The sequence below is a fragment of the Orbicella franksi genome, chromosome 7 (assembly GCF_964199315.1).
Source record: "Orbicella franksi chromosome 7, jaOrbFran1.1, whole genome shotgun sequence".
Taxonomy (NCBI): Eukaryota; Metazoa; Cnidaria; class Anthozoa; order Scleractinia; family Merulinidae; genus Orbicella; species Orbicella franksi.
Window position 1 is genome coordinate 5,188,262 of NC_138151.1, and position 22,144 is coordinate 5,210,405.

The 22,144-nt window shown below is 39.6% G+C and overlaps 1 protein-coding gene across 1 annotated transcript; it reads right to left on the reverse strand.

Moving 5' to 3' along the window:
* Positions 1 to 5,672: 5,672 nt before the first annotated feature.
* On the reverse strand, positions 5,673 to 21,292 carry LOC145493477 (uncharacterized). The gene is made up of 8 exons (XM_081472950.1): positions 20,625 to 21,292; positions 18,192 to 18,405; positions 17,289 to 17,590; positions 16,752 to 16,892; positions 12,704 to 13,032; positions 10,874 to 12,040; positions 10,195 to 10,462; positions 5,673 to 9,130 (listed from the first exon to the last, which is right to left on the reverse strand). Exons 1-8 carry the CDS (start codon positions 20,799 to 20,801, stop codon positions 8,444 to 8,446), a joined length of 3,285 nt encoding a protein of 1,094 aa, XP_081329076.1. The 5' UTR covers positions 20,802 to 21,292; the 3' UTR covers positions 5,673 to 8,443.
* Between the last annotated feature and the right edge of the window lie 852 nt (positions 21,293 to 22,144).

Consider the following 22,144-nt stretch of genomic DNA (forward strand, 5'->3'; position numbering starts at 1 on the left):
AAAAATTCTCAAAAATTCTCAAAAAAAAAAAAAATGGTGAATTTCACAACATTTTTTATAAACATCTCGAAAAAGTCTTTAAATATCTCTTATTTTTGTTTTAAAAACAAACCAATCTTGAATCACTCAGGCCAAAGCTTTCAAACTTTTAAACTGTTGGTCCTCGGCCATCGAAGCTTGATTTAAAAATATAAAACAAACAGCGGTGGTAAAACATTTTAAAAACATGCAGTTTATGAACTTGACGTTTCGTATGCTAGTCAACATACATTTTCAAAAGTATAACCGTTAAAAGTTTTAAATAGCTTTTCAAAAATTTTAACAGTTATACTTTTGAAAATTGCTGCTTTAGCGCTTTTAGTGTTATTGAATATTTATGTCAAGTTTACAGCATTAATAACAGAGAAATAACAATTAGGACTTTCTTGATGAACGTTATGTCAGGTAATCGTTGATTTAGACAGAGAAAAAGAGTAACATCCATTGGCGTGTTGGCTGATAATGAAGAAATATTAATTATCCTTTTCCAATGGGAAACTGGAAAAGGCTCAAAACGTTGAAAGACTTGGAGGATAATTTTACATACCGTCCAAAATGCTAAAAAAACCGCATCCTGCAGGTTCGGAGAATACCACGTAAAATGTTTTCTACCCACACTAAGCTACACTAGGGCGGAGAATTACTGGTCATTTTGGATTTGTGTTCGCGAAAAGCTTGGGTGGGAAATTCATATATCTCGTGACCTCATCGTTTTCTAAAAGCTCCGTTTCCAAAACATTTTCCGTCTACACGAAAGCGAAAAGCCGGGGTTTCCAAATTCCTCGAGTTTGAAGAGCGTTTTCGAAAAGCTCCGTTGTCGTGACGGATAAGTGTGGACGGTAGGCCTAACCGTAGAAATAAAGCTGCGTTTTCAAATTCTCCGGCGCGGTGTGGACGCCGCCTCAGAAAACAATAGCGTCCGCGCAGGCTCTCGTTTTCACCAGCTCGCTTCCCTCGCCGACTCGACTCTCGCGGCTTCACCTTTGCTCGTGGTATAGTGTGGGAGAGCTGAATTGTTGTTATTAATTTTCATTGTAGTTAAGTAGATAGTCAGTAACTTAATCGACTGATGGAAAAACCGTGTATAAATAAAGTTATCTTATCTTATCTTATCTTATCTTAGAGCCTGTTTGCAGGCTAGTGTCGCATTTTTCTTCAAACATGTGGAAAACACATGCCTACTTTATTTGGTTTTGCTGCGGTATCTTATACTAAGGTAAGATGAAAAACAAAATTAAATGACACGCGAGAGCTCAAATATCATGAAGAACCTGCGAGTCGAGGTCCTTCAACTCCATTTCTTCCCGACCTTTTTGCAACAAATTAAATCATCCAAGTACAATATCAATGTTTGTAGCAAGATTCAGCTAACTTGACTAAAGGAACCTTTCAATATTATCATTATTGTAAAGTGTAATTAATCTTTCTACAGATCAACAGTCAACTCAAATAAATACCGCGTCTTGCCCTTACCTAAGTTAAATGACAATTTGGCAGCTGAATATTCCGCTATTTTCTGTTTATGGTCGCATAAGACGCGTCTTATAAGTAGCATTTGTCCCAGTATCACGAATACTAACAATATCCCTTACAAAGTGGTAGACTGATGATACTGGCCTTATTGTGAGTTGTACTTAGGTCTTGCTGTTTACGCAATGTTTAAATATTTAAGTGATGACTTCCAGGGACTACAAACGTCATATTTTGCATAATGGATAAGGTTCTTCACGTTACACCTGTCTAGTCCTTTCCGAGGGCAAATATGCTAGTTTTAAGAACATCAAATTTCCAAAGGCAACCATCAGACCGATAGTTCCGAGACACAAACACTCTATTGTCTTTCTTGTTCACCACTAAATTTTCTTCCGCGCGCCAGTTCAAAAATCATGTTGAATTATTTTCAACTTTTTTAGCCGTGAAAGCCAAATGTAAAATTTAAAAAGGAAAATAAACAAAACCCACTTAATACAATTTCATTTGTTTATTATTTTTGTTTATAAGCTTGCTTCTTTACAGGAAATTTTTCATGGACGAATACTACATGTATCTATCCAGGTATTTTCCTCGGACTGGCACTATGGGCTGATATAGTGTCTCTCCGCTGATGAACACTATCGTGTAACGTGTTCAGTTTAAACTAATAAGAATCGGAGAAAATTTAGTGGTGAACTATAATGGCTAATAGTTTGACGCATTAAGTTAGCGAGTTGTCAAATTCTTGACACCTTTGGAGGAGCTGTATATTCAGGTTCCATCCACACTACGCCGGAGAAATTTGAATACGGAGGTTTCACTCTGAAAACGCATCAAATATTTTGCGTCCATACTACGCTGGATAAATTTAAAAACATAACAACTACTGGTCATTTTGGATTTGTGTTTGAGAAAAGCTCGGACAGGGAAATCACAGGATTATATCCTGACTTCATCGTTTTCAAAAAGCTCCGTTTTCTAAATGTTTCTTGTCCACACGAAAACGAAAAGCCGGCGTTTTCAAATTCCTCCCGTTTGAAGAATGTTTTCGAAAAACTCCGTTTTCGTGACGGATTAGCGTAGATTGTAGGCATAACCTTAGAGAAAAAAGCTACGTTTTCAAATCTCCGGCTTACTGTGAACGCTGGCTTAGATAACAATAGCACGGCCGGGCAGGCTCTAATTTTCAATGGCTAGCTTCGCTCGTCGACTCGACTCTCGCGGCTTCGCCGTTGCTCGTGCCGCTGTACGTTTGCAGGCTATTGCTGCACGTTTCTTCAGACATGGAGGAAAACACCTAAATACTTTATCTGGTTTCGCTGCGGTAACTTTTACTAAAGTAACCAGTAGCTCAAATAACATAAACAACCTTCGAGTCGAGGTCTATTCCTCGCGACCTTTTGTAACAAATTAATTAATTCAAAGACTACTTTCTGTAATAAAGTACACTGTTTGTAGCTACATTCTGCTATCCTGAATAAAGTTACCTTTCAATATTATCGTTATTTTAAAGTGCAGTTAATCTTTCCTCAGATCAACAAGCAACTGAAAGAAACACCGCTTCCTGCCCTTACCTCAGTTAAATAATTATTTGGCTCCTGAATATTCCGTTATTTTCTATGTATGGTCGCATAGGACGCTTGTTTTAAGCGAGTATTTGTCTCAGCAGCAGGAATATCCCTTGTGGCTGAAGTGGTAGATGATACTGGCCTTATTGTGAGTTGTCACTTAGGTCTTCCTGTTTACACAATGTTTAAATATCAATGATCATATCGCTCAGTTGTCAGTTGGACTTGGCCGAAGTCTAAACATGTCTGATATCGCATATTGAAATAGGTTCTTCACCTGCCATCTGCCGCAACAGACGAAAAATTTTCAAATAAATTGTCAGTATTTAAAGAGCTAATTATACTGAGTACGAAGCTAGCTATTGTAGCTGCATTCAAAGATGGTATTTAGTATGACCACTTATCTATATATGTAGGAAGAAACGTATAGACCACTGAATATTTTTGAATTTTACTCATTACATTTTGTATCATACAGTTGAGTATATCCACGACGAGCTTAAGGTTACTGTAGACCTTCAGGGGTGCCTTTCGGGAACATCTTTCTGTGTGCGCTGCTTTAACGAAAACCTCGCTAAACTATATATCATTGTAAAGTTAATAAACTGTAGAATCCGAAAATAACAATATATTTTGCCAATTTTGCCTCGGTAGGGAAGTGCAAGGGGAGGCACGGTGGCCTCATGGTTAGTGCGCTCGTCTCCGGATCGAGCGATCCGGGTTCGAGCCCTGGCCGGGGACATTGTGTTGTGTTCTTGGGCAAGACACTTTACTCTCACAGTGCCTCTCTCCACTCAGGTGTATAAATGGGTACCGGCAAACTTAATGTTGGGGGTAACCCTGCGATGGACTAGCATCCCATCCAGGGGGGAGTAGAAATACTCCTAGTCGCTTCATGCTACAGAAACCGGGATAAGCTCCGGCCTGATGGGCCACTTGGCTCGCATACAGACTTTACCTACCTACCTAGGGAAGTGCAAGCCTTTAAACGCAAAAATGACCGTGCCTGCTAAACTGAATTACCAGTCTTTGTGTTACAGCGGATATCCAAACTGACTGGACTTTATCACTCAGAAGATGATGGGCTAACAATTTTTCGATATTTCTATTGGCTGAGCAGAAAATCCCTTTTAAACTTAGACAGTCGAAAATTTTCTGTCTGCTGTTACTCAATGAGACACCACAAAAAAAAAAAAAAAAAGAAAAAAAAGAAATCGATTTCGTAAAAGTCTCACAAACTTTGGTTCGCGAATATCTGACGAACGTTTGTGGCCAAGTTTCGTTAAAATCCGATAAATCTGCATACCCTATTAATCCATTTGAATAGAGGCAATTCACCGAGAAATAAACGTCGAGTTTCTACCCAAGAAGACAAAGAGCAGATTAATGCGAGAGAAAATTAATTGTTCTACCCACGAGGGCACAGAGCAGATTAATGCCAGAGAAAATTAACTGTACCTTCGGGTATATTCTATCCAAGAAGGTTCAGAGCAGATTAATGCGAGAAAAAGTTAACTGCACCTCCGGGTATATTCTACCCAAGAAGGTACAGAGCAAATTATTGCGAGAGAAAATTAACTGTACCTTCGGGTATATTCTACCCACGAGGGCACAGAGCAGATTATTTCGAGAGAAAATTAACTCTACCTTCGGGTATATTCTACCCACGAGGGCACAGAGCAGATTAAATCGAGAGAAAATTAGCTGTACCCTCGGGTATATTCTACGCACCAGGGCACAGAGCAGATCTAACGCGAGAGAGAATTGACTGTACCCTTTGGGTATATACGTGAATGAAGAAAGTAGTCACGCAAGAGTGAGGAAGCACGGAAATTTTTCTTTTCGCGCTTTCAAACCAGGCGGGCTATGAAAATAGAGGGGCTGATTGTAGCTTAACTAGAACTCGATTTTACAAGCCTGCGAGCATAATCTATCTTGCTTTCATGCCAGCGCCATCGGCGAAGCTCTTAGCTATATTTACCAATCGGCTCTCGTGAAGCAAGAGATTTTACTCGCTGAGAATTACCACTTGCTTTCCGAGGTTCAATGCATGGATAACAGTAGAAGAGATCGATCGTCTAACACAACACAATAATGATCGCGCCTAAATGATACGAACTCAAATACATTATGCATTCTTCCCACGTGCTTCAGTGAAACACCAATGAAAAATTAATTTGGTAACTCTTAACTTATTACTCTTCAACACCAATCAAATCTACATGCACATAATACCACGTTTAAGATTTGGCCGACGAGGGAGACGAAATAGGCACAAGCATAAAAGGTTTTTAATGCTCGCGAATGGTAAATCTGGAAAACGATTCAGATGTTTATTCTGTCGTGTACCGGCATCTGTCTTATGTGCAATTAACATTTTACAGCAGGATATCATTCCACTTAACACCTCCCCTGTTACCTAGCCTCAAGATCGGCATAAATAACATTTTAATAACATTTTTTACTGTAAAGCGCCATGAGCCCTGGATATGGCGCTATACAAATCTATTATTATTATTATTATTATTATTATTATTATTATTATATAATTAGACCTTCTGTGAATACACGCTGCGAATTCCTGAAACGCTTTAAGTTCCTCATAAGTTTGGCGCAACTGACTGTCTAAACATTTCGTAAGATGATATGGGCTAATTCAATGTTGAGTAATAATATACACTATGTGACCATTCGAATGAAGGATATCGAGCAGAACGTGAGCAGCGCTGGGGCGGATCCAGGATTTGGTGAAGGAGAATTAGGGGTGGCGAATGGTAAATGCGAGACTTTGCGAGACGGCGAGACGAGTTTTTCTTTGCGAGCCCCGGCCGAGACATTTTGACTCTTTAGATTACGAGACCGAGACTTCAAAGCGCTTTGAGTGCGAGCGCGAGACGTTCAGACTCTTAAAATTCGAGCCCCAGATTTAGTTGAGAGCAAGAATGAGCTTGTACAGCCTTAAGCCAGCTTCTTGGGACTGACTGGAACTGGAAATTCGATTGTAACACACGACGTTATGATATCCTGGAGAAAAAATAACTGTTTTTCTGGCGCCAAAACGGACGTTGCGGTAGGTTTTGTATCTTTTTGTGGAATTAAGACAATTTAGGAGAAGTTAGGATAACTTTTTCTCGGAAAAATTTGTAAGTTGCCTCATTGAAATTCAATATCAAGTGAAGCTGGAAGACGCCATTTATAAAAACAAATAATGGAACGCATTTTGGACTTCGAGACCCTTAGCCTTGAGAAAAATCGAGACTCCGAGACAGCTTCGTAGAAAAATCGAGACTGCGAGACGCACAAAACCGCTAAAAAAGGAGACTGCGAGACCCGTGAAATTCGCCTAAAATTTTACGAGATCCAGAGTTTTTGAAGGACCATTCGCCACCCATAGAACTGTTCACCTAAGGTGGAAACTTCTATTAAGGGATCCGAGGCATGCTTCACCCCCACTTCCCCACCCCTCGGAGACTCATTTAGGTTCTCGAAAACGTAATTTCCAGCATTTTGAGGGATGATTGTTGGTTCTTTAATATCTTTGAAATCATGTCTACTACGCTTGGATATTTACAGTAACGTTTAACTTCCTGATGACGTACGTACTAGCGGTCCGAAAAAACGTACGATTTACTTGCTGTTGTCTTTTCAACATAACTCTGACGGACTTCAAAGTAAACACTGACTGAACTGACTTGAGAAAAGTCGTTTTCCTTGGGCTTTCGTGCGCGCTGGTAGTCGAAATCTTTGTGACGATTGCACAACTCACTGATGAGCTAATTAACAAAGGACACAAAGAGGCTAATCTTCTGGCCTAAGCCACGACGCCTAACCTGTGATATCTCTCGAAAGAAAAACTGTCACTTTTGGTGCCATGTAGAATTTGACAGGAGCATGAATCACGTGTTATTTTACCAAATAGACAAATAAAAAAAGGAAGTACTTAAATAAAACGGATTTTAGATTCAGGAAACTGACTCACGTCCATCAATATTATTTTTGCTTTTTTCAAGTAAGTCTTTTTTTTTTTTCAGAAGATTAAATATAGTATTTGTAGCGATGATTGCCCACAAAGGTTCTGGTCGGAAAGATCCAAAAACAGCACGCATTTAAGGAATTTTTCATCTCCTTTAGGGGGTTCGACCGAATCACCCGAACCACCCCTGGATCCACCCCAGCAGCGCTCTCTTGTTGCAATTTCAAGAACTTTTTTAAACTCATTTTTAATACTCCATTACCTTTACCTACTCCTTACAATACAATTCAAAACAATACTTTATTTAGACACGTCACGTCTAAGAGGTGTACAAGCTCGTTCAAAATACCTACGTGTATTCCTAAAATACAAAGATTTACGTAATTTACAAGTTATAAAATCTAAAATATTAAAAATTTCCTATTATCTGATTCACATCTAATTAATTAACTAAAACGTCAACACGAAGAATTAAATATATACAGTGAAATTTAAAATCCTAACAAAGTAACGGTGGAACAAAATGAACAAAAAATTAAAGGTCTATTGTTCTTAGTTTACTCTTAAAGTGGGCAACGTCAACACTAAGAATTAAATATATACAGTGATATTTAAAATCCTAACAGAATCACGGTGGAATAAAATGAGCAAAAAATTAAAAATCTATTGTTCTTAGTTTACTCTTAAAATGGGTAACATCGAGGGCCGTGTTTCACATTTGAAGGCAGACTGTTCCAGAGCTAGCTTCGTATTGATGTAAGTAAATGATCTCTTCATTAAGTTTAGGTTAAATTAAGGCGCACATAAATCAACGCCATTACCTCTAAGATTACATCGCGTTTCTCTGACGCTAAGAAAGTCTTTACGCGATGGCCGAACATTCTTCTGAACATAAACTGTCGGCTAAGAAATGACTTAATATTTTACCCGGTAGTTGAGATCCAAGATCTCTAAAGTTTACTGATAGCTTGTGTAGTGGCCAACTACTCTGAGCCAAGCCAATAACTCGCACTCATTTACGTTAATACCAATTAATTTACAAAACTAAACATCTGGATATCTGAACTATACGCTGCAACGAAAGAACAATATGTTCCCATAAAAACTTGGTGTACAATTGAAATAAGAGCAAAAAACCGACCAAAGTTACGCTTACAACTTTTTGTGCCTGAATTCCGATGATGGCGGCACACACCTAGAAAACCTGACGCTCATATGGGGAGAGGAAATGCGCCTGTGTAATCTGTAGATCTGAAGTCAAGGTAACAACTACTTTATAAACATTTAATATATCTACGTGTTGGAAATGCCGTTTGTATCTCAATAGCATTCTGTTAAAAGAAATTTTAAAACACTGTTTCGGTCAGCATTATTACAAAAAATTGCCAATTTACTGTTCTGTTTTTTCACTGAGTTGAAAATGTACATTTCCGTCTTCCGTCGCAGCAGAAAATGTTACAGACGCTTGCCGTGGCGTATTTCGTCTTGGTGCTGGTCGTGGCTTCGCGGCTGGTTGTGGCTTGGAGGCTACGCGTGGTTTTGGGACTGGCCGTGGCCTTGAAGGGGCAGCGTTTGACTCAGCAGCAGGTAATTCATGTGCAGGGGAACTGTGGAGCGTCGTTTCTGATGAAGAATGAAGTGGTGATGCACTGGTGCCCATGTCGTTAGTATGCTTTTCCTTTAGAAGCCTTTGCAATTTATCAAGCGCTATCCAGCTCTCCTTAGCAGTTAGCCGGTGCTGTGGCTCCTTGACCCAACACGCCGCCATTACACAACTCCACAATCCCCAAGGTTGGTGTGTGCCGTCTATCTGGCTAGGGCGCAGTCCCCCTCTTATATCATTCAAAAGCTGCAACTGAGATCGGCTCACCAGGTCGACATGAAATGCTGTCATGGCATACCACATTTCCCAAAGTATGATGCCAAAACTATACATGTCAGCCTTGCTGTCGTAGACATGGCAATCCAAGACTTCGGGTGCAAGGTAAAGTTGAGTACCGCAGAATGTACCTGATATATCTCTTTCACGCTTCGCTACGCCAACATCGGTCAGTTTCACTTGATTCTTATCTGTCAACTTGATAAAGCAACAAAGACAACGGGGGAGTCAGTGTAGTTCCCCTATCGATATGCCACCGTTATGCTTGTAATTTCACTCCGAGTAGCAGCTGGTATATTGCTACCAAATTATATATATATATATATATATATATATATATATATATATATATATATATATATATATATATATATATATATATATCTCCGCTATTAACCAAGCGCTAAGTGTAACGAAAACGTTTTAACAATCTCATAACCGAAAACGTCTGGAGAAAAACACTGGTATACTAGCTCAAATACGTTTGCTGGCACGCCGGTGACTCGTGCAAGGATATTTTACATCTTACACAGATATCTCAATATATTATCAAAGCCCTGAATGCAGCGAAACACTGTCCCAGGCATCGACCGACGGCAGATGGCTCGATATATATTTGAAGTGCAAATTGAAACAAATAAGCTTTCAAAACTTGTTGGTAAGCTTCGGCTGCATATACCCATGGCGAGACCAAACGGTGTTGAAAAAGGTAAAATTAGGTATTTATCGTGCGCCCAGTTTCGGCCAAGTGACTGTGATATCGTATGGCCATATCAGGTCAGTGCACAAACATAAACATAAAAAAATACATACGTTTATCGTAACCCCCAATCTGGGCTTTTCAGTCACAAAATTTCACTACAAAATTATAAATTAACAAAAAAAAAAAAATACAAAAATACAAAAATACAAAAATGCAGAAAAGCCAAAAATGTACTAGAACTACAATACACTGGAGTTCTATAGAAATAATTAAAATTAAATAAAATCAAAATTTTTCCCATGCAGATTTTTCCAACTTAGAAGCGCAACAGTAGACGGCGGAGAGATTATTCCTTAATTTGCATCCGCGGTAGGAAAATGAACATTGCCCAGAGGACAAACGACATCAGGCGATATTCAGAAGATTACATGATTACAGGATATCAGGACAGTGGACACGGCTTCTGATTGGCTAATTTCAAATTTGGGTTGAGTCAACTATCTATATGGAGTAGAATTTTCCAAGGGCTACGCGAGTCATGGGCGAGAGTTTTACTTACCAATAAATTGTCCAGTTTTAGGTCTCGGTGGACAAATGTCTGGTCATGAACATAGCACAACGCATCAAGAATTTGGATAGCCCAGAGCAGTACATTTGTCCTTACAGCTGCGTCTTCTGAGCGCGCAGGGGCATTCTCAGGATGAGACATGATGTGAGTTTTAAGGGAGCACTCACAGAGCTCTAAGATGACCATGACTTTGGTTCCAGACAATGACTGTTGAAGATTGGTTCCAAAGAACTCTACAATGTTTGGGTGACGCAATTCTCTGAGAGAAAGATGACATATATAGAAATAAGCTATTTCGATACAAAGTTGAACTTTATTTAAAATAGTCGCTACCTGCGATCAGGAAATATCGTATCTGCATTATTTTTCTCTGGAAGATCCGTTATCTTTGACAAGCAGACAGTAATAAAGCTTAATTGATACTGTGCAAATGGTGATGACTTACGAATTACCTTTCTCCAGACTGAAAGAAAATTACCATAATCCCCTTAAAATGATTTGGTTGCTTTAAAATGCAAGTAGAGAGGAGGAGACTGGTCGAGGAAATGCCTCAAATAACTACAAAGCCGTTTTTTGACATTAATTGGGTCTGTGCGTGACATGAACTGAACTATTTTTCAAAGAAAAATAAATATCCACACACACAAAAAAATTATCTGGGAAAACATACCTTAGCGCCCTTTCCTCGTCAATAAAATACCACACGTTGTGACTTTCTAAAGGATTGCTGTACACCTTGAGTGCCACCTTAATTTCTGGTTTCCCTTTGCGAGAAAGAACTCCACAGTACACGGTCGAGAAGGTTCCTCTTCCAATGAAGGATTTCTCGTCTTCGCTCCACTTCAACTCTCTCCTTGAGAAATCTGATTTCCTGATCTCTTTGATGTTGAACACTGTAATGTCTCGTTTTAAATTCTCCAACTGCAGGCTGACCGGTTGGTAAATCTCCTGGGTTTCGAGTTTGCACCTAGACTCGGTGAGCAGCTGATGATATAACTTTTTATCGCCTTCTCTCAGTCGTGGTATCTTTGTCTTGATCTCTGTGAGGAATTGGACTGCATCTCCTAACTGTCCGGTTATGAACGGAAGCAGCCTGTCCTCACTGGCAATGATTTTAAGACACTTCTTAGACCTCTTTCCCATGTAAGGGAGTGGATCATTGATGTAACTCTGAAGCTTCTTTCTGTATTGGACGTTCTGCTTGAATTTTTGCGTAAGATTGCCAATGAACGGCGCACCAATTACGACCGAGGCCAGACCTTGACGAAACCATACTGAAGTGGTGACATCTGTGGACGTTTTGGACGACTTCTTTAGAGATCTTGGCGGTGTAGAGGGCTCATGCGTTGGACGTTCTTGCTCAGTTTCGTCACAAAGAACAACTTCTTCCACTTTTCGGATTTCGTCCTCCATGATATCATACTTTTCAGTACAATACTTGAGAAGCGAAACCTCACCTTTAGCAAAATGATTTTCCTGATCTTCCCATTCCTGAACAAACTTTTGGGCTCTTTCTGAAATGCACTTCAACACTTCGCTCTTAGTTTTCGCCCACGTCTCACCAGCTTGGGGCACTTGAGAAGGAGACCACTTGCTGAATCTTTCGGAAGTTTCCGCTGATTTAAAGTAGTTCGCAAGTTTTTCAAGAATCTCTTTTATCACCTGTAACTGGTATTCACTGAGCTCGTCAAAAATACGATCCTGTGAACTTTCCAATTCTACCATCCTATCCATTACTCTTTTCATTCTCTTCTCTGTTTCCTGGCGTGACATGGTCGCTGATTTCAACAGTACTCTGACTTGATGAGAGGCCTTAGACAGCAGATTCTCCAGCCAACTGCAAATATGAACAAGTCAGTAACAATAGGTTAATTAAACATAGAATGCCATTAATCACGGCTGAGGTGGAAGAGGACGAGATTTTGAGTTCTAATTTAAGCCTATTGTTACATCACATCTGTGATTCTCCTTTAATCAATGATTTTAATGTTCGATACTATAGCAAACGCCTGAAATGCCGTGTTTGGTTCACCGAGAACAGTTTCTTTCTGACAAAGAACACAAATGCTTGTCAAGTCATATGCATGAAGAGCTCTTAACAATTGCTCGATCGATCTATTTTACGTAATGTTGGATGATGTCCGTGTTCTGAATTCTGTTTTTCACTTATCAGTTCACTACCAGCGACCCACGTATCCGAGTCATTTATGTGACAACCGGCATATTTTGAGTAGACGTTTCAGCAAATAGTAACGCTAAATAGTAAACAAACTTCGCCTAGCTGTGGTGAATTTTTAGCGAAAATCTTTCTGATCCACACTTCATTAACCCCATTTCATTCAGATCAGAAAATGTTACTTTTTTCTGTTTCTTTCAGTAAGGGCTGATTGTAAGCTGCACGATTTTCTCCTTTCACGGATCTTTAAACAATACTTGCTTGCGATTGACTAAAGTCGTTTCTTCGAAGCAAGCTTTTTTCTAAGCTCTCTGTGTTACTTACCTCGAATAAATTTCTAGGTTGCTCTGCATGGATGAGACTACAAGATTGCTTATACCACTTAACAGCTGGTCAAAGTCCTCAGTAATAACACCATACGTCTGAGCGAGCTGAGCTCTTTGGCACGACAAATAAATGATCTGTGACTGCTCATCGAGGCCTTTTAACTTCTTGGTGAGTTTCTCAATCTGTGTCTTCTTCACTTCTTCAACATTGTTAGCGGGAATTTTATCCCACATGTTGCAAACGAATAATGCACAAGACGTGAACAACTTGAGGTCCAGATTTGCTTCCTTCTTCAACTTTTTGGCGTGGTTGAGTAACAAACCAAGCTGTTAAAAGGCACAATAAAAAAATTAGCACGCTCTGTTGGAAGCTTTCGGAGGTCCTCATAAATTGTCAGAGCTGTTGACGCTTGAGTGCCGAAAGTAGTTGGTTGCGCATTCCTACGGTTAATGATTAGTTTAAAAAGACTAGTGCCATTTTTGCAATCACTCAGAACTTAACTTTAGACCAATCAAGACTTGCTGGCACAAGTTTTCCGCTCTGAGCGCAGGTTACATGAATTTGCTTCACCTTTTGATTATTTCACTTGATTGTCTTTGTCCATTCAGAAGATTGGCTACAGTGATTACTTTGGTCCTGGTTATAAAACAATAGGTTGAAACATTCTCTACAACTAAGCCATACAAAACACATGATTTTATTTAATACTGACCGAGGTTCTGGAGAGTTAAAGTGGTCGAGAGCAGTTTATGGGCTTGTCAGCTTGAAAAGAAAACAACTATATGTAATGGGCAGTTCCTCAAGTTGAAGCCCAACCATTATGGTTGGCCATTCGTTTCAAAATTACGACAGGGTATACGCGGGTTTTTCTGCCGCGTATACTTGTTTACATACGTTACGTATGGGCTTTAAGCTCATATATACGACCATTTAGATCGCGTATATAAGCATTTTTAAAGGGCCACATATTTGCGTAAATTCAAGCGCGGGGATATGCGAAATAAATGCCCAAATATACGCGTCCTACAAGGACCCATATATACGCGTGCTAAAATGCGCGTATATGCGGGTCTCGTAAATTACGTTGTATATGTCAGCACGAAATGTGCCTTTTACGAGTATGGCTGTTCGTGTATGAAAGCAATGAAAATTACTTTAACTAGAAATCGTCAATATGACGGCAGTGGTGAAATGCCTTGTCTTGGTCTATCTGGTATTTAATGTTTGCTACTGCAGCTCCCCCAGTGACTGAACTTCTAGAAACAGTTATGCGTCTTTTGAATGACTGTTCAAGATTTTATCCTCACGGTAATCGTAACATGGCGGAGAACTTGATCGTTCGTCGTGAAGTTGCTTTGGATTCTGTTCACCGTTTAGGACATAGGTGCCCAAGCGAATGCTGAGAGAATTCTGCCTCTTGAATTGCTGGTGAGACAAATTCAATACTTACTGCATAGACGGGAAATGTTTGCAGCTCAGTTTTGAACTTGAGTAATCTCAAACTACACAAAGCATAAGCAGTGGAAAACATTCTTATAGAGAAAAATTTATATTTGGGTTAACTTTTAATCCTGGGTTAGCGTTAACCGGCGTTCGAACAACCTGGCCCTGATGAGTCGAGAAATAAGACTAAAGTGGGTTTTCCAATTCTGGTATCAGTATCATACTGGGTCATTTGCGAAGTAGAAGTATCAATGTTCAGCGTCAGCGTGTAAGAGAAAGTTTTTTTCCAAACTGACCCAGCAGGGTCTGATTTGAGGTGGTTCAATACCATCACAAGGCGTGTTGACAGCGTCAGGGGACCTAATTCTCTCTGGCACATTGATGGACTACACTGCCTTATCAGTTGGAGGTTCGTAATACATGGTAATTTTGACAGGGCTTTAGACTTTAAGTTGTGCAACAAACAATTCTGCTGCGACTGGGCTCGCTCTATTCTTAGCTGCTGTGCAAAGTTATGGATTGCCCCTTAGAGTGTGTTCAGACGAAGGGAATGAAAATTTAGAGGTAGGAAGAGCTATGCTATGGCACAGGGGATTTAATAGGGGAAGCAAAATTGCTGGGTTGTCTGTACACAACCAGTGAATTGAGTTTCTCTGGAGAGAGGTCTTTATTGAAGTCGGTCAGTTCTACTACACTCTGTTCTACCAGATGGAAGAAAATGGCATCCTGGAATCGACAAGCATAATCGATCTGTTCTGTTTGTATTACATATTTCTTTCCAGAATTAACAACCAGTTAAACCTCCTGGTTGAGGCATGGAATAACCATGCTGTACGCACAACCAATATGGGTGAACGCAGTGATTTTACAAGATATATGTAATACTGGAAATACTAGCTGTCAGGGACACATTTGATGATAACACCCAACCAGATGAATTATCTGGTGAAGACCCAAAAGGACGTACACTAAAATCACAGTCTGTTTCCTAAAACTCCCCTTGAGGTATTGATATATCATAGGCTGTAGGACCCACTCTTCCATTAGAAGCTGATACAGTTGGCAAAGCCCTAATGGGAGTACACTGAGGTGCATGAAACTGCTCTTAATGCAAACATTTCCCATCTAAGTAGTAAATATTGCATTTGTCTCACCAGCGATTCTAGAGCCCGTATCTTCTCAGCATTTGCCCTGGTACCTCTGTCCAATGAGTCAACTAAAGGATTAGCCTGCGTAGCTTGGTGGTTTAGCAAATTTTTAAGCAATTTGAGCGCGAGCGCACAAAGCGACAAAACCGCGAAAACGAGCAACAACCCCCCAGGCTCCTCGTGGCTACGCCGCATTTGGCGCTTGTTATCACGGCTTCGTCGTTTTCTTAGCGTTAGGATAAAATCTTGAACAGTCATTCAAAAGACGCATAACTGTTTCTAGAAGTTCATTCACGGGAGAGCTGCAGCCAGAAACATTAAATAGCAGGTAGACCAAGACAAGGAATTTTGCCACTGCCGCCATATTGACGATGTCTAGTTAAAGTAATTTTCATTGCTATCATACACGAACAATCATTCTCTTAAAAGGCACATTTCGTGCTGAAATATACAACGTAATTTACGAGACCCGCATATACGCGCATTTTAGCACGGGTATATATGGGTCCTTGTAGGACGCGTATATTTGGGCATTTATTTCGCATATCCCCGCGCTTGAATTTACGCAAATATGTGGCCCTTTAAAAATGCGTATATACGCGATCTAAATGGTCGTATATATGAGCTTAAAGCCCATACGTAACGTATGTAAACAAGTATACGCGGCAGAAAAACCCGCGTATACCCTGTGGTAATTTTGAAACGAATGGCCAATCATAAACCATAAGCCCCAATCTCGAGATTTGTCCACCATTTCACACTTTCTGCGGTCTCAAGGTAGTGTATTTGCCATAACATGTTCAGGTCCACTCGGCGATGACAGAGGAACATCTTGCATCATATATCTTTAGGTCGGTTACTAATTGTCCCCAATACAAAACGTATAAAAAGATAAAACCTCGCTTGGGTTCTGCGCTTTATGTGAACCTGAACCTTAACTCCGCGTGTGCACAAATTTGCAACATTGCTTTCCCCGCGCAAGGATGGCGGATACGAGCCTTTACCCGGTTGCGGGACAAGATACTCTATTCGTAGGGGCTTAACTGTTGTCGTTATTGCTGTTGTTATTTGTGATCAATTAGTACTTCCATCATCAATCATTAAAAAAACTGAATCATTAAAAAAATTAAAAAGAAAATAAAAATACAAAAGGGAGAATGCCCGACAAATTACGTTACCATAGAAAGTGTATGACCTGCTAAAAACACGTTCAATTATAGCTCTAAGGGCTTATAATTCAAAAACGGCACGGTGAAATTTTTTTATCAAATTTTGATAGGCTTTATAAGATGCAAACTTTGGCAAAGTTTGAGGGAATAAAGAGAACTAACGAGGATCATGAACCCGTCTGAGACGTCTTAACGTACACAACACTAGACAGGATTCACTACCTAGTTGGATCGAGAAGTGATGAGTTCTCTTAACTATATCAATCGTCAAGTGTGGCGCCTTACCCTGTCTTCCTGAACTCCTCCAGCGTTGTCGCTTTTTATCACATAAATGAAGCAAAAGGCGTGTGGCAGGTAGCTGAGGACAAATTCACTCATGGCGTCGCTTTCTCCAACTCCAGGACTATCAACAATTATCACACCTTCCTAGATGAAGAAACAAGCACTTCTTCGGAGAAGCCTACTAAAAGACAGGTTCTGGTCCTCTGCTGGTTTGGGGTAAGGTTACGTTTGAGGCAAGACAAACACTTCACTTGGTAAAAATTCTGATGATTACAGAAACCCCTGAAGAGTTTGCACTAAGTGTGAAGGGGCCTCTATGAGCAGAATAAGTTTCTGAATTTGCGAAACTCAACAAGGAATGCCAGAGTAGAGGGTCCGAATAGGGCTAAATAGCGGTTAACGAGCAATTTGCGTCTCAACCGCGACATCTTTCTGACTACTGCACGTTTAACAAACTTGATAAAAAAAAAAAATAAAAAAAAAAAACTGGTCTCAAAATCGATCTTATGCGAGTATTTCCTTTCAGAAATTTAATTTTACCTGGAACAACGGATGTGGCCAAAACAGCTCTATTTTCTTGTAAGGAGACCCTTTATCTCGCTCATCTTTTAAGTTAACAAAGCCTTTTATCTCCTCTTTATAAGTCGCCGAGGAATGACCAAGCTCTTTGTAGATAGGCTCACGACTTTCTCCTGGGCCATCTTTAAAGTGTATCCCTATCCCGGGCTTCTTGCCATATTTCAATTCGCATATCGTTGAGGTTGTGCTGAGAATTGAATATGGCAAAAGATCTTCTCCAAGAATTAAGTTAATGATGCTGCTTTTGCCCGCACTGGTTTCACCTGTTTCAAAAGAATGATCTGTCTTTGTTGTGTATTATGACGTTACGTTTCGCTGATCTAGATACCGAATTAGGCATCGAAGGCTTAAATACAAGACTAAATTTCCAATTACCTTATCAAATCCGAAAGCATTCCAAGTCTATTTGTCAGACAACATACCAACCATAGAAGTGATGATCTTTAACTAACGAAACGGCAATTGATGGGAATTTTTTTCATTCAGGTTATACATATATTCCGTATAAACATGATGATTCCATGTTGCCGTATGTCTGTTCAGTAATAGATCACGGATGACGTCAAAATATGGAAAAACAAAAAAAGTGGCACACGAGCCATTAGACAAGTGTGTCACGGATTTTCTTACCAAATTTTTATGTCGTCTGTGCTCTATTACCGAACAGACACACGGCAACATGGAATCTACTTGTGCTATATAACAAATAAACGAAAAGAAGTGTTAACGACTTCATCTATGCATCTGTCCTCCAATAGATCATAAGTAAGAACCAATCAAAATGCGAGAGTAATTTAACTTATTATAAAAATCACAATAGGCAATGGTAGAGCTATCAGTTACCTATTACTGAATGCTGTTTACCTGCAACCAGAACTACATACTGTTCTCTCGGTTTGATATTTTTGAGATTTTCTTCGAGGGTTGTCTTGAAGTCATCCAAGCTTTCCTGGAGGGTTTTCACGATGACGTCATCTTTCAATTGATCAAAGAGCCCCGCTGCCTCCTCATAAAGTTTACACAAAATTTCACGTTTGTGTGCATCAGCCTTGCTAGCCTCCGATAAAACTTGAAACGTCTGATAGAAATAGAAAAATAACTCAAATTAAATAACTCGGCGTTTGCCGATTGGATGAGAATGTGTCAAGTGTCATGGGTCAAAACTTACTAATTCCCTGGGGAAACAACATCTTGAACTTTCGAGTCGCACGTGATCAGGTGGTGAACGTTGAAACCGTGGTGAATTTGTGTTAAGTAGATTTTCTCCGTTTGTTCCATTTTGAGTTGGGAGGTACAAAAAGAAAACACTTAAAATGAAGATTGAGAGGTCGGGGAGCGGCTTTGAATTGTCATCTCCATGATTTATTGATCTAGCTTGCTCTTAAAATCACTCCGTTGACTTTAAAAATTCACAAGTGATTGACTAAGGTGCTTTACGTATTCGTAAGACGCTAGGACCATGGCACACTGCTTCGATAAATCATGACGGAACAATAAGTTTATTGACACATATTTTCCTTCTTAATATATTCTTTTTATAGTCCCACATATTTTTGTATATATTTGTAGATGTCATTTTTTCCATTTTTTATCCATCGCAGGTTGTAGTCTGACAGCGGAAAGCTCCAAAGTTTTAACCTTATATAGCCAGTGAACGTTTTCATAAATTTTTCGTGTATTCGAATTGATCGGTGGAGAGTAACTGACAGGAAACTGGTAAAATGGCCGATTGCGATGCTTTCACTCAGAGCTTGTATTCTAGCCCAAGACTATACTGACGTTCCTAGCAGTCTCTTTTATTCTTAAAATATTCTTAAAATTTCGCAAATTTCATTCTTGATATTCTTGTAAAATATATTCTTATTAAAACAAAAAAAAAAAACAAAAAAAAAAAAACATTTTTACTCTATTTACAAATTAAAGTTAGGAAAAGTGCTCATGTAAATGCTTGTTTTTTTCAGTACTGATAATCACTCGCCTAGATAGCCAAAGTAAGTTCCAGATGTTTTCACTATTTTCCGGCCGCCATATAGAATGTGTAAATTGTCACGCAATAAAAATTAAAATTAGAAACCATTCAGTGGATAAAGTCAAGAAAGTGTGATATTGTAGACGATAAATAAAGAATACAGTCCTCTAAGTTTAAGGCGTGTGCGTTGTCCCAAAGTTGAGCTATTCGTCGAAATGTTCGGCGCAAAATTATAGAGCCTAGTATGGAGCCGCCATGGAAAATAGTGTAAACATCTGAAACTTACTTTGGCTACATAGACAACTGATTATCTGAACCTAACCAAAAAAAACATTTACGCAAGCACTTTTCCAAATACTTTAACTCCTAAAATGGCTAAAAATCACGAGGCCAGTTTATATTTCTCGACATAGCTTTATTAGCTTGATGTCACGCGCTGCCATAACTCCGAAATTCAAAATGCGCTGGTTTCCAAACGAAGAATGCAATTGAGCTGGAAATTTGTAAACAGAATCAAATTTAGTACCTCTTATACCTGATGAGGATAAAACCTTTATGGGCTCTTTAGTTTTGGATTTGAGAATTTAATGACGTCACGTGAACACACTGGGCTGTAAATTTGTTCAAAACATTTCGACGAATATTTAAGGTTTGGGAAAACGCACAGATCTTAAACTCGGAGACCTGTCTTCTTTATACATCTCCTATAACATCACAATTTCTTGGGTTTATCCACTGAATGGTTTTCGATTTAAATTCCTATTGCGTGACAGTGAAAATGATCTATATTCATATTTCTGAATCGTCGTGATCGAACGTAACGTAATGACGTTACACGTAAAGTTAACACATTCGAATGCGGCCGGGGGTTTTACTTCTTGGTATACTATGGTATACTGCTTATCCCATGTTTGAATTTTAAAAACGCAAGGCTACAACAGTATGCTTGTAACAAAGTCATTTAGGATTTATGGTTTTTAAAAGGGAAAAATTTCAGCTACTAGCTTCTCAAATCTTTGCATGGCCAGTAAGAAACATCTGTAGAAAATCCGGAATTGCAATCTATCGATCTAATCGTGACTGGTGAATATATACAAAAACATATTTATATACTAGAATTCGCTTCGTATTTACAAATGTGTCTTGGTACGAATACAAAATACAAATAAGCCTTTTAAACAGTTTTAGCCTTTTTATTACAAATTTTTCCAATGCTGCCGATGCCAGTCTAAAACAGCTTGCTAAACTGTTTCAGTTGCTGTTGCGAAACACAGTTCACCACTTCTTGTTTTTTATAGATCTAAACAGCATTTTAAAAATATTCTTACCTGTCCTGCCGTCCAGCTAGGCTTATCTTCTAACGGATTTAATTCTTCTTTCACTTTGGCTTTCATCTCATCCAATGTTGTTAGTCCTTTACACGATACACCAAGGGCCGCCATCGCTGGAAACATTTCCGATATATCGTCGATTTCTTCGATGGTTTTCGTTCTGCTAGCAGCCATTTTACTAATTTAAACGAATCAGTAGGCGAAGAACATATCATAACAAGATGCGACGCAGAGAAATGCTTCTGAGATTTCAATGCAAGGAACGTAAACCATTCGGCTTCTTCCCTGATGGTACACAGACAATTGTGTGAATTGTAGCCTCGATCTTGTGTGCAGAGGGCATGGATAAGTGATTCTCAGAAAACTGATACGGGGTGATACGTCCTCAACGGAACGAGAGTCACAATGCACGGCTTTAAATCGTTAATTCAGCTTATCTATCATCCTAACAGGGAAACTTCGGCAAAGTAATTAGTTCAGTCACTATGCCGAGGCCGCAGCTTCGGGGTATCGAATGCCTCATGTCGTCGCAGAAATTAAGCTTGATCATGAATTATGAGCACATTCTAGTGAGAATTAGAATAATGAGTCACGCGCAGAGAAGTCACGCTTGATCATGAATTAAGAGCACATTCTAATGAGAATTAGAATAATAAGTCCCACGCAAAAAACTCCTCAATGGAGCGAGGGTCACAATGCACGGCTTTAAATCGTTAATTCAACTTATCTATCATCCTAACAGGGAAACTACGGCAAAGTAATTAGTTCAGTCACTATGCTGACGACGCAGCTTCGAGGTATCGAATGCCACATGTCGCAGAAATTAAGCTTGATCATGAATTAAGAGCACATTCTGATGAGAATGAGGATAATGAGTCACGCGAAAAAATGTCCAATTTTAAGCCTTTTTGTATTTCGTTTGCTCTTACGAATGACGTTGCCGGCTAGTAACCTCTCGTAACTGCAAATTCGATGAGAATGAAAAGGATAGCAGTTGCAAAAAGTTGTTTTGAATAGTAGGATAAGACACTACCCTTAATTCATGATCTCTGCGAGAACATGCGGCATTTTGAAACCAGGCAGTAGGGGACTACGGGGGTAAAATGCAGAATGAGGTTGAAACACAGACTGCAGACCATGGGTGAAGGCTGCACACTTTTAAAGCGCATATCGTTTTAACTCCATTTTCGAGTGCTAACGATAAACAGAACTAACCTGATCGAGCGTTATTCAGAGTAATCGGAGCGAAAGGCTCCACCCGGTGAGACTGAAAGCTACTGAATATCACTCAGATTAGCCTGAATAGGGCTTGTTTACAAGGAGAGAGGGTTACTCTAGCAAGCGGGTTACCCTAGCACTCATACATTTCGTCTCTTTTTCTTCGTGTTGTTTACAACACAGCCAGGGTAACCCGGGTAGGCGGGTTACCCTATCTGCGTGCAAGGGTTACCCTGGCAGGCTGGTTGACTTTTTCCCTTGTAAACACTCCATGTAGGGTTAACCAGACCCTTTGAGTG

What these genes read in the sequence shown, in the direction of transcription:
- LOC145493477 (XM_081472950.1), bottom strand. Translation starts at nt 20,801, where the DNA reads ATGGCTGCTAGCAGAACGAAAACCATCGAAGAAATCGACGATATATCG. An exon ending in GTATGTAGTTCTGGTTGCAG is followed by an intron (nt 17,591 to 18,191) that starts GTAAACAGCATT and finishes CTTTTGAAACAG; the next exon opens with GTGAAACCAGTGCGGGCAAA. An exon ending in GAGGAGTTCAGGAAGACAGG is followed by an intron (nt 13,033 to 16,751) that starts GTAAGGCGCCAC and finishes GCCTTTTAACAG; the next exon opens with CTTGGTTTGTTACTCAACCA.